Source organism: Loa loa (assembly GCF_000183805.2).
Source record: "Loa loa unplaced genomic scaffold supercont3.8, whole genome shotgun sequence".
Taxonomy (NCBI): domain Eukaryota; kingdom Metazoa; phylum Nematoda; class Chromadorea; order Rhabditida; family Onchocercidae; genus Loa; species Loa loa.
Genome location: NW_018108188.1, coordinates 303,726 through 316,785, shown reverse-complemented (window position 1 = coordinate 316,785; position 13,060 = coordinate 303,726). Strand labels below are relative to the sequence as shown.

The window sequence follows — 13,060 nt, the reverse complement described above, 5'->3', positions numbered from 1 at the left end:
AGTAGTAGTAGTAGTAGTAATAATAATAATAATAATAATAATAATAATAATAATAATAATAATAATAATAATAATATAATAATTAATAATAATAATAATAATAATAATAATAATAATAATAATAATAATAATAATTAATAATAATAATAAATAATAATAATAGTAATAATAACAATAATAATAATAAATAAATGAATAAGTAAATAAATAAATAAATGAGTAAATAAATAATAAATAAATAACAAATAGTGAATAAAAAATAAATAAAAAATAATACAATAGAAGCCAAATAGTAAATAATAAACAAATAAATAAATCAATAAATAATAATAGTAGTAAATATAGTAATAATAATGGAGAATAGATATTAACCACTAATTCGAAGATCCACTTTCTCACAAAACATCAAACCTAAGTATAAACACGACAATTAGTAATACATATGTTAATGGTACGCTAACATGTAGTAGTTGTACTGGGAATTTGATGATTCGTCGTTATTTGCTGTTGTAACGTTGGTTGTGTACCGCTAGTACTTGATGCAAGTGATGAAGAATTCCCTGATGGCGTTGCAACCATTTGCCCAAAACCGTAAAACATTAACACCAATGCTTTCTGATGATATTACTTTGCCACAATTATTCCTTATGCGTCAAACAAATTCTCTGCAAACTTTAATTACATATTACTCCTTATACACTGCGTGCACGCATATTCTTTAGCATGTCAACCATTCGTTGAGTAATAAATACAGCACACCTATAATTATTAAGATCAGAGAATATTTCAGTGAGGACTTCCGGTTTATCCCATCTGAAAAATACAACTCTCCACGATCTCTCAGTTCTAATTAACATGTTCACTCTTGATTCTTTACACGGTTCCATCATTTATAACACTGCTTCTCGACTCTTCAGTTAATAGCTAAGGAAGTTGGGATTTCAGTGGACTATCACCACGCAGTGATATATCGATAAATAAAGCCTCACATACCTCAGTCTTATACCCAGAAACAATGCAAATGGAACACAGGGGTACTAGAAAACCAGACATCAACCGACCACATCATATCAAACACTCCAAACGCGGCCCGGGATTGGCCGCCAACAAAACGCGGCCTTAGTTTTCAATGGTTAGCAGAAGTGCATTGGAGCGAATTGGCTAGGACTTCGAGGTGGTTCAGTGCTTGCGAATATGTAAATGGTAGCGGTCACCGGGATATATTCGCGAGAGCTCTAATCATATTGGAGCCACCGAAAAGTTACAAGAAAGCAATGTGCAAACGAAGCCGTTCTACCGATAGCACCTTCCATCTTCGTGACTTAAAGCACTGACATCGGGTAGGGAGACAAAGATCATGGTGGTCATCATTGTAAGGCTTAACCTTCTCATCATTTTTAACCGTAATTCTACTCATTCTGCAACGTTTCGAATGAAAAGACTCAGATAGGGGCGAATTTATCAACACCGTCCAGTCGGACTACGCTGAACTATAAGGACATCATTGTCTGTTTCTATTGCGGAGTCGAACCTGCTGTCTACTGATGATAGTGCATGAGCATCTCATTACACCATCTCGCAATACCCCCTCCACCCTTCTTTATATCCTATTCCTGATTTCAGCTAATGCTAACAATGATTGAGAATGTTTGATTATCCTGGGTAGATATGCCTTGTGATTAGTACGGTATAATAGTACCACTCTAGCTGGCCAGGCCCGAACGGGAGAATCGGAAACTGATTGAACTCTGATGCTCTTTTCAAATAACATCTGAAACTTGCATTCACTCTATATTTCATTTTTCTATTTCAAAATTTTACACATGCTTCTCATGTTTTGATATACAAATTTGAAAATTTTCGCATTCCATCAAGAAAGGCATTTTGATGAAATTATTTACATTTTAAGGGAATGCGAGGAATGATCTCAAAAATCCTCGAATAATATCATACAAATTGAAATGAAATGAGGTTAAAATCAACTGTCCGAAAGTTGTTAACAAATTTTTGTATGTCATTATCGGTTGTTATGATTTATTGGATGTCCGGGCCTGAGTGAATTGAGGAGAGTCTTTTATTCTCCATTTACTCATTTTTACTGGTAAAAAGTTTTGAATTATTGAAATCATTAACATCAAACAGGCAGTCAACGTGAACACCAAACTTTGATGACCGTCTTCTTTTCAGATTTATATGACCGTGCCAAACTTTTGGTCTGGTCATCTGCCATCATGCATCGAATAATCGAGCAATTTTAATAGTGTCAGTCGCTTACTTGTTTTTATTATGAAGATGGTTGTCATAAAAAACAGCATTTTTCACTCCTTACGTGAAATGGCAGATTCCCAATAAAATAAATTAATGCTTGGAATTCTAGCAACTGAGAAGAATATTTACAGGTTTAATGAATAGAATTTTTCGAATTCAAATTCTATAATTTAACTATTATAATTTTACCGACATATCATTAGGGATTGCTCGATTGTGTATATTCCTGTTTTGGTTATAGCGATTATGCAGTTGCAGAGACGACAAAGTGATATCCTGGAAGAAGTTGATAATATCGATTGTCAGATCTTTTACGTAATTTTTTGGTCGAACAGTCACTGAATTAATTAATCCAACTGAAGAATTAAACCCAAATAGTTAAAATAGCAGGTATCTGCTACCTGTTTGTATTGAGGCTTCCTCACTGATAATCAGTGATAATCAAGAGTAACAGCAAAATATTACTGGCAAACAATCATGTAAACAAATATGTTCATAAAGAAAACAGGCAGGAAAAATAAACAAAGAAATAAAAAATGTCCAAATAAGAATGAATATAAATAAACAAAAAGCAACGACTACAAATAAATAAACAAATGAGGAAAGATGGCTTATTTACTTGATACTGTAGTATTCAATTATCTTAATTGCTATCCGAATGTGAGTTAACATTACCGACAAAGTATTATTTATAACCCGAAACTATTTAATGATTTTTCAGTAAGATTATATTTAGGAATTAATTATATCATTGGTACATACTACTGACAATGTAATTGCTCTTTGCATATTGCCAGTGTAATCTTTAGAGAGTGTTGATATTTGATGTCTTGAAGAAATATGACGATGAGGTGGACAAATATTGGCCAGTTTGTGACATCGAAAATAGTCAATAATGGCAGCAGTTCTCTCATAGCGCTACTGTACAGGAGTATATCCGTTTCAGTTATATTATGTGGTGATAAATTTCCCAATCTGTTCGATTTTTAGATTATAAAATTTGTTTTTAATAAATTTTAACAGGTTGAAGAATTGAGAAAGGAATAGATAATTGAAGTTTTTTGGCGAAATAAAAATATTACCAGCGATGTGATGTTTTTTTCATAACTTTAGGATGGGATTTACAAACAAATTCTTTTCTCCCCTTTTTATGATCTAATGATCAGTTATACTTTCTGATCAAAAACGATTTTAGTATTTACACTAACCCATGATCATTCATGATACTTAAGAGATGCCATAACTTTTGTTACTTGCAATAAAATATATCCTTAAAAGAACTTTCGAAAAGAAACTGAATCTGTCATCTGCTCATTACGACCGTCAACTTTAACTAGCCCATTTTTACACTGTATTAGTAATATTAACACGACATTTATTTGACTGACTGACTGACATTTGTGTATCAAACCGATCTTTGTTATTATTTATTCTGGGTTAAGTAAAATACATTATATTTTTTACGATATATTATATTTCAAACATATTTTTATGCATTATGAAACTTCTGCAAGTTATTATATTATTATATATTTGTTTTTAATAATCAGCAGTTAATGAGTGAAATCAGTTATGTAGAGGAATAATTACAGTCATTCTAATCAGTGTGGATAATTTGGTATCATTTATCACCATTGATCGTCAAGTTCTCTTTTTCAAGCCGATTATTTGATTTGCGAAAACCCGTTGATTTTGGCAAATGAGCGATTTAATGGGATGATATGAAATTTCGTCAAGACAAAAAAGAACATTGTCAGAGGTTGCATGTGATGGATAGGGATATTTCTTTGTATATCAGTGAGTATTTACAATTTAAAACAATGACATTTTGAAGCGGTGTTTCCCGCATTTTAAAACTTTAACATAAAATGTAAAACATTTTGCGATTTTCAGTATTGATAAAGAATTATTAAGAATGTAGGGGCGATCATCTTTGATCCTACCTTTGACTCTCGGATATGCTGGATCCATTGACTGAATCATCGATATCATCCGGAGAGTTTCTTATCTATTTGTTGTTATTTGGTTTCAGCAGCTGGGATGAGATTTCCAAGATCTTGAATAATGCTGCTATATTAGGTGGGGCGTGGTTAATAATCAGGTAAACAACAATAGGATTCGATATTCTTCGAAACAAATAGAACAGATTCAGGATAATCATCATCCCGATCAGGAGACGGCCATCGACATCCAATAACACAGTTGCAGTTGTAACATACATCAGTAGTCCTACACCACAACATCATTTCCACTTCGCTGGTAAAAAAAATCGTCACCTCATCAGGGACGAGCTGCTGGGATATCACTTCTTTCTTCTTCTTCTTCTTTTTTTCATCTTCGGCATTTGGAACAGAATCAATTTGATTTATTTCCTTTCGGATTATGATAGCAATTAAACTTTAAGTAAACATTATTCAATCCGTTTCATTGTTAAATCAAACAAATCGTAATTTTCAGCCCTTTTTACACGATCTTTCTGATCGGAGTCTAAAATTTATCTATTCTTTTTCTGCTCCTGTATATTTGCTCTCTGTGCAATTTTTGATTTTCAAAGTTTGGTATAGCAGCAACTCTGCTCTACAAACTCGACTCGATCCCTTATCAGTTATTGCAATTTGCAAGTTAACTACCCCAAAATCCACCAATCATTTGTTTTAACAGATTTTATAAAAATATTCAACTCAATGATGCGAGAGCTGTTAATTTTGATATTCATTGTGGCACTGATAACTCGATGTATCTTCAGCCGAAGTAAGTTCCTTAATTTTTTCACCTTACCCATTACTTCAGTGATCGCTACTTAAGATATTCACTTCAATAGCAGTTGGTACTGGAATAAAGCTCAGTCACTTAGCTAATGTCAAGTTTTTGTTAAAATTCTTCTCTCATTTGTTAATTAACAATGCGAATCATCGGAAAAATTTATCTTTTTGTCAAGAAATAGTTTTACCGTTTATAATTGATAGGGATTAGCAAGAGACCTACTATCTGTCTACTAAATTCAACTTTGAACTCTCGAACAAAGAAGTAAGATAGTGCTGCAGAAGTTGAAATTTGAAGATGAAAAAGGTTTAGATTAATGAATTGAGAATGGGAAAAATAAAAGATAAAGTGTAATAACTTTTAATTTCCGCAACTAAATCTGTGCTTTTTTTTTCTTTTTTTTAATTTTGTGTATGTCTCAAACATTACTAAACTGCAGGAAAACATGAAGCTTGCTGATAAGTTTCTACGAATGAAATCATTTAAATTTTCCAGCCTGAAGTTTTTCAAATTTCTTTACAATTGTTTCAAATCATCCCGAGGATGATCAAATGACGGCAAAGAACCAGGATGATATAACTGTGTAACAAGTTATCAAATATGAGTTATTGTTTAACGTTGTGTAATGTTCGTCCTATTTTTTAAATTTTTTTTTTCCTGTATTAATGTAATATGCATTGGAGGGTGGCAGTATCGTCTGCGTTGCAATGTTTCTTAACATCTCTTTTTTTTATCTTCATTTTCTCCAGTTTTGCAATTACTTTATTCCAATTTGTTATGGCACAAATGCTTCATTTCCTTTTGCTTTAAAAATTAATTATAAATTTCTTTTGAAATCATTCCTCAATTTAGGAGCATATTTTTAAAGAAATCCTGACTTTTTATTTAAAAAATTCACTATTTGCTACTTGAACAAAACATTTTTTTCAATGCTTTTGAAGAATTTTTTTTTAAACTTTCCAACAAAGGAAATGAGTGATATTCCTTCAACGGTCGAATTACTGGTGTATGTATAACATATACATTGAAATAGTTGGGGTGATAAATGCGGAACATTATCAGTGCGGGATACCACTGCCAAATCATTAAATCTCCATAAAGGTGGGAATTTATAGCAAAATAATAAGTACCTGGTAAATATTTGAACCAAAGTATTCAGATGCTAAAGCCAAAGAGATAGGTCAAAACTAAACTTCTCTCATTTCATTTTACGTATGGTTCGTCTAGTCCATACTTAGTAAATGCAATGAAGGCAAATAATTTTTGGATGATAAGACTATCACAATCAGTAAATCGCTAATCATTTCATAATATTTTGGTAGTTGTCTGGAAGTTTAAACATGCTCGATAATGACTGTGTTAGGTTATTACGTTTATAAATGGGTGAAAAATCTCAGCCTCCGGCTTTAAAATTCAATTTAAGATACGATTTAAGATAACTTATTTCACGATTTAAGATACCTTGTTGATTCTATTTTGTCTACCTAATGTAACCTTTTTGTTAAGCTAGCTTGACATACTTCTTTATTTCAGCAAAAAATACTGTGACATAATATTTGCGGAAATATTGTCACACCAATCTCTTAAATTGGAACTGAGAAATATTCTAAAAATTAAGATTAATGAAAAGGAATTAAATCATTTTCATAATAACGGGAAACTATACAGATATAATGGCATTAGAATAGTAAAAGATGAAGGAATGATTATGACAACTTAATGATAATATGAACATCAGTTAAGCCCAATAATTCATCTGACCGCAGGCCAGAAGATAACCAGTAAAAACAATTTTTATAAATGAAGTTAGAATGATTAGAAATTACCTATCTTCTGTGTCTTGCTATCGGTATTATTGATCGGCTGATATATATTAGGTAACCAGGATCTTTTTGTTGTGTTTACTTGGCATAACAATTAACTGATTGTTTGAAAAAATGTGGTATACAATAGCTTCTTCATTTATAGCAATCAACATCTCAGCACAGTGTAACCTAGAATCAGATCACACCAAACTTGGACGATGCTTACGACCATGGCTCGATCTATGGGAAATGATACGAGTGCAAGAAGCTCATGCTTCAAATCTTGTGTATCCGGTATTGTTTGAATGAATTTCGAATAAATAAAATAAAAGATCAAACTGAATTTACTTAACGAAGTGCACCTGATTTAAATTGAGCTGAAATTGATTAAACGGGTTACGGTAGAATTAAACTACTAATTGTATTCTATCGTTCAATTTCTTAATATTCGCAAACTTTGAAATTTTCGATGTTGGAAACCTAAAATAGAAGATCGGAACCATCGTTTGCAATATAGTTAGAATCCATCGAAATTTTTTCCATCAAATTATCATTATGAATTTAATTATTCAAATGTTTCATCTTATTTTTATATTTCTAAACGATTAAAATTCATCTCATTGCTCTTCAGTGAAAAAATGAAATGCGCAAGAAAAACACAACAACAAACTGATCGAAAAATTTTCCAAAATTTTAAACCAACTGTTTAGGAGAAGAATACTAACCACTTCCAAAATTTGCAGATATAAATTGTTTAGATCAAATTTAAATGTGCATTAACTTTAAGTTCAACAAAGGTTATCACTCAAAGCTGTTTAGTTAAGATAAGGCAACTGAATGACATTCGCTTCCTTTTGCTTTACGATTGTTTAACTTAATTTGCTTCAATCCAACCACTTTAACTCGTTTTGGCTTCTTTTATTTAAAAAATTTGAAATCTATACATGAAATATGAACGTGCTGCAATCAGTATAGGTAATTTAGCAATTTGATTTGAAAATTTCGATTGATAATGCTATTTTTCAACATTTTATTTCTTTTGGAAAGAAGTTGCAACAAATTTTCTGGAGATTTATTCGATTTTTATGATAATTTGTTGCAGTGTACTTTAAACTATCGCATTTTAGGTACCATTCTATTCCCGAGAATCCGTGTTGTTTCTCTGCAGCGCTTATCTTGACAGCCGTTCAACATGTATGACATCTGAAGTACTTGAAAAATGCAAACATAATGAAATGATAATTTTCATACAACGACATATGCGCTATTATTGTGGAAATAAAGCCAAACTTGCATTCGGGAAGTTTGACTGTCTCCACAGGTATTTTTTTTACTTTCAAACCAAATTTTGTCCCCAAACAATTCAAAGCTATAATGAAACTAAATGTTCCGAGAGAAGAATAATTAATGAATGACTTCGGAAAAAGAAAATTTTTCATTATTCTTTTTTCGTTTATTAAATTTCGCAGCGATAAGAGGTCGTTTATTGATATCATATCATATCACACTGCTGTTAGAGTAGATGCAAAGTGCCGACTGCTTAATTAACAAAAATACTTTTTCAAAACTTAAAATATATTCACAAAAAAATTATTTTTTCCATTGGACTTCAGTTCATCTACTAAATTCAAGTACTATTCTACTTTAGTACACAGTATACTATTCTACTTTAGTACATAGTTGCGATATGTGAAATCAGCTGATTTAAAGTGGACTAAAGACACATTTTTGGATAGTACATTCAATTTTAGTGCGCTCATGTCCGATCAGCACTGCTGGCGACACATTCAGGACATTTCATCGTCTACCTATAGAGGAGGTAAATGTATTGGTATACCCATGTTTTTCAATTGTATATCACCTGCCGTACGATCGGAATGCCAAAATTCCGGTGTTCATATCCTTGTTGACGCAATTACTTCATTTGGATGTGCTCTTCAAAAGGGTCAGTTACTTTTTCGCTTTTCTTTTTCGCAAAATTTCTCAAATTTCATTTATTTTTTCATTTTTTTCTTTGCATTTCAAATCGCTACTAATTATGCAAATTGTTGTCAAAATAGACGACAAATAGTATTTACAGAATTAGTACAACAATCGGCGAAATATGTTACAAAAATGAATAACACCGGTGAATTTACTGAAGAAGCTAGCAAAAGTATGCTTTATCATTTAATTGATAAAAAGGAAGGAAAATTGATGAAAAAAAATTTTAATTAAGAAAATTTCTGAGAAAAAATTTGAGAATTACTTCTAGTGGAATTAGCAAACTTTAACAAAACTTTCTTTGAGTATTTCCTCGTTTTGAATGTCAACCAGCAACTTTTTTTTTCAAATGAAAAAAGAATATTTGAATTAAATAATTTGATAAGAAAAAAGGATGTTATCATTTGTTTCATAAATGTTGTATCGGTTTATTTTGTTTTAATTTGATTTGGAAAAAGAATTAAAAACAAAAAAGTGAAAGAAAAAATTTACATTTTAATAAATTTCAAATTTTTTCTAAGCTTCTTGTGCAGATATTTCATTCATGAATGCATGCTTGCACTAATGAAGACTTAGGTAAAGTTTAGTAATGTTTTACTATCTTCCTTTTTGAAAAATATTGACAAAAATTGTTTTTTAAATTGTACAATTATATGAATTGGGAGTAATATCAGTTGAATAATATTGAACTAACAGCGAGAGTATATCGGATAACATTTGGACGATTTTAATGGAATAAATTAATTATTTTATAACAAATTATGATAAATTACAGCTTAGATTTTCGGATGTTTGAACTGCGAATTTATTGAAAACATTTCACGAGGGATTCTATAAATAATTTTAAGTTATGAGATTCAAAAATTCACAAAATTGGAACAAATTCATATAAACTGTGTGATAGAGAAAGATAAGTTTGACATAACACCTGTCACATAATTAGTACCACTTAATTTTCAGCATATATACGAAATGAGTTACCAGCTGCGCTTCCAGTGCTTGATGAAGAAAGAAATGGTCAGTAATACAAAAATATATGCCTTGTTTTGCAAAAAATTCTGGAAGATAACTGGGAAAATTTTTGACCAGAAAATATATCCCACGCAGCATGAATCTTTTTCACCGGATTGTACTGAACATAAAAAATCGTTAACTTCTTTGAAAATATGAATTTTGATCTTTAATCTTACGGAAGCATTATTGAACTTTCGTTCTATATTTCAAATTTCTGATCTGTAGCAAGCATGAGGTGAGAAAAAGGAAAGATACATGCATAATTTATCGCCAGAAATTGGACGAATTTGGTGCACCTAACAGCAATTTTAGATAGATGAAGGTTTAGCCAAAATTTTGAATATGACAAAATTTCATCAGAATGCGATCATTGAAGATAAATATGGCTTAAGACATTGTGTTCCGGTTTAAATGAAATTCGGCGACAAACATTGTTAGATTTTGCAAATTTTATGTGATTTAAAACAATTTATTTCTACTTGAATTCTATTCGATTTTAAAGCAAGGCCTTCAACTCAAAGGTATATGACAGTGCGGAATAATTTTGACAACTTCTACACTTCCGCTTCATTCACAACAATTGGAGTACAAAATGAGAGCAAAGCATTTGAACGATCTCATCAGACAAATTCAACTAATGACTTATTCAGCCCGTCTCTCAGCAAGAAGAAACAAATTTCTAATTATCGCCGTTCGCCTGCTCAAAAAATTGATCTTAATTTGGATTACGGTAAGATATTCGACATCGATCCGATCAATGAAGCAGCATATTTGACTAATTCAGAATAAATCAGCATATATTTTATATGATGCGAAATTCTGCGTACGGTATGAAAAAACAATCACACCTGTTTAGGCTGTTACAGCAGTATTGTGACAGCGTAATATGTTGAAATTTGGTTTACCAGGGAAGTTTACGTCTGAATTAATGTGCTATACAAGAGATGAAAACTTTTGACACAGTTATTGTTACTGTTACAGGTAACAAATAAATCAAGAAATATGCATATTGATTATAGAGAAGGATTATTTAAAAGTTTTCAGTTCAAGTATGTTTATTTAGGACAGAAATCTCAAAGTTTTTATGCAAGATTAAAGTAATTTATTTAGTCGTAATTACAACAAAAACTTAATAGTTACATGGGAAATATTTGCTTCTTTGTGTACGATTTTGAGCTTAAGCTCTTCCAATTCCAGCCCAATGTTTAGTTATAAAATTTTAAATTCAAATTAAATTTTACTGTTCAATTCTGGTTGTTTTTTAAATATTAAATTTTCTAGTGGAAGAAAATACCTATCTGGAATCAGATCCAACAGTTGAAATAGCATTCGACGATGATGAAAATGTCGTGGGTATTCCCAAAAGTTGGTGATTGTTTTTTGATGATAAATATGAAAAAGGTGAAAAATTTGATAAATCGAATGAAAATTATTACAACAAGAAAGAAGCTAACTATTCGCTGTGAAGTTGGAACAATCCATCAATCCATGTTCGAACAGTTGAAAATTTAAATGATATTTTCGAGAACTGAAGTTTTATCATTTGCATTAATTGTTATTGCATTGTTATACTCTCTATTATCCATTTCATTAATTATTCCTTAATATGAATTGGTATAAACAAACTTAAGTTGCAGCTAAGTCACTCAGTTGTACAGCGAAACAGGAGGAACAAATCGCTCGGTGTTATGCACCCATGATCAAGTTTGTTCAAGAAATTCTACCCAGGATTGAAATTTCATTTTAAATATATTTAAAATAATTTGAGAAACCTGTCAGAAAAAGTATTCTGACTAACTGTTAACGTGGTTAGCAAATCTAATATTGGGTCAATTTCAGATTATGGAACATGATACAGAACCGGCATCGATCCTTTGATAATATTTTGTTACCGTTTTTGAACTATCATCCAAAAGAATTGAGTGACTTGTGTGATCTTCTGGATGTCATCTTCGATAGTTGCATTACAACTAGTCTTGTCAATAATTGCCAGGACAATACCGTACATTATCATATCCCAATCCATTTTCAAATTTTTCTATAGTCAAGGAACAAAGCGTCAAAAAATTCTTTAAACAAATACTTTAGAAAACATTATCAAATTTGAAGTTTACGCATAAGATGACTAGGCTATGAATATGATACGAAAACTTGGCTTTACGAACATGAGGATAACTGGGCTGAAATGTGTTCTTCACTTAGATTTTACAGCGAAATGAAATGTCAAAGTAGAATGGCGACACATTTTGATCATTTTTCATTTCAAAAATAGGCCATCTAAATTCAAAACGCCAAAAACTTATTTCCCCGCACATATTGCAATGAATTCAAAAAAGTTCATTATAAACAGTTATTTTAAAGTTCATAAATGAGGAATTTCTTGTTGTTTGTGCGAAAATTACTGATATAATCAAAAAAGAAAAGATTCGGAAAGTCTCAGTACATACTCCAAAATAAACGTATTTCCTTTGAAACTACTTATTTTTTGTTGAGAAAAGATAATTCTTTTTTTAATTTCTAAGATTATCGTTATCTCTGGTTTTGGAAGATGTTTAGAAGTTGTAAAATTTACTTCAATGCCACCAAATAAATGTCGAATTATAATTCAATCTAAAGTTAAGCTGATGGAATTCGTGGATGAGCATTTTGGAGTGATCTGCTCGAAAACGGGAAATGGCAATCTACTCGAACCATTTGCATGTCTTAGGAAAGTAATAATCGAAGAAAAGGTGCTAATTTATAATTGCCAGTTTAAAGTTACAATGATTTTGAAGTAAATTTGATGTTTGAAATTGCTGACTTACAGATTTAGCAATTTTTATACCATTAATTATTACAAAATAACACAGATTATGAAATCTGAAAATGATCGTGAAAATATACTTTTTTTATCCCAAAAGTTTGCTTAAATTATTATTTTATAGTTCTATAAGATTGGAATAAAAATGATTTGATTGTTAAAAAGGATTATGCAGAATTAACAACTTATTGATTAGCATTAAAAAATTGAAAGATATTGTAAGAATTATTGAAAATAGTTTTAATCTTGTCTTTCTTTTATGCACTTTAATTTGTCTTTAGGAAGTAAATATCCTTAGGAGAGACAAAAACATTTCCAAAAAATTGAAATCACATTCAATCTGTTTTACCCTCCAATCCATTTCCCATTCATTTGTTTGGCTTAGTAAGCTATCTAGCTAGTAAGCTATCCCATATTATGATTAATG

At 30.8% G+C, this 13,060-nt stretch overlaps 5 protein-coding genes across 5 annotated transcripts in view; 4 read left to right on the top strand and 1 right to left on the bottom strand.

The window, feature by feature from the left end:
* Nucleotides 1-671, bottom strand: part of LOAG_11331 (hypothetical protein) — a 5,890-nt gene extending 5,219 nt beyond the window's left edge. The window contains exon 1 of the mRNA XM_020448332.1: nucleotides 462-671. Coding sequence (XP_020301514.1) covers nucleotides 462-600 — 139 coding nt within the window. The 5' untranslated portion in view covers nucleotides 601-671. The remainder of the gene's footprint in view (nucleotides 1-461) is intronic.
* Nucleotides 672-855: 184 nt separating this feature from the next.
* LOAG_08224 (hypothetical protein) lies at nucleotides 856-1,334 on the top strand (the record flags this gene model as incomplete). The annotated part of the gene is made up of 2 exons (XM_003143756.1): nucleotides 856-880; nucleotides 1,033-1,334. 2 exons carry the CDS (start codon nucleotides 856-858, stop codon nucleotides 1,332-1,334), a joined length of 327 nt encoding a protein of 108 aa, XP_003143804.1.
* Nucleotides 1,335-4,226: 2,892 nt separating this feature from the next.
* On the top strand, nucleotides 4,227-4,926 carry LOAG_08223 (hypothetical protein; the record flags this gene model as incomplete). The annotated part of the gene is made up of 3 exons (XM_003143755.1): nucleotides 4,227-4,369; nucleotides 4,421-4,527; nucleotides 4,673-4,926. 3 exons carry the CDS (start codon nucleotides 4,227-4,229, stop codon nucleotides 4,924-4,926), a joined length of 504 nt encoding a protein of 167 aa, XP_003143803.1.
* Nucleotides 4,927-6,968: 2,042 nt separating this feature from the next.
* On the top strand, nucleotides 6,969-9,844 carry LOAG_16566 (hypothetical protein; the record flags this gene model as incomplete). Its single annotated transcript, XM_003143754.2, has 5 exons — nucleotides 6,969-7,130; nucleotides 7,964-8,157; nucleotides 8,588-8,781; nucleotides 8,917-8,991; nucleotides 9,780-9,844. 5 exons carry the CDS (start codon nucleotides 6,969-6,971, stop codon nucleotides 9,842-9,844), a joined length of 690 nt encoding a protein of 229 aa, XP_003143802.2.
* Nucleotides 9,845-10,358: 514 nt separating this feature from the next.
* Nucleotides 10,359-11,206, top strand: LOAG_16565 (hypothetical protein; the record flags this gene model as incomplete). The annotated part of the gene is made up of 2 exons (XM_020449218.1): nucleotides 10,359-10,563; nucleotides 11,115-11,206. 2 exons carry the CDS (start codon nucleotides 10,359-10,361, stop codon nucleotides 11,204-11,206), a joined length of 297 nt encoding a protein of 98 aa, XP_020307287.1.
* Nucleotides 11,207-13,060: the final 1,854 nt, after the last annotated feature.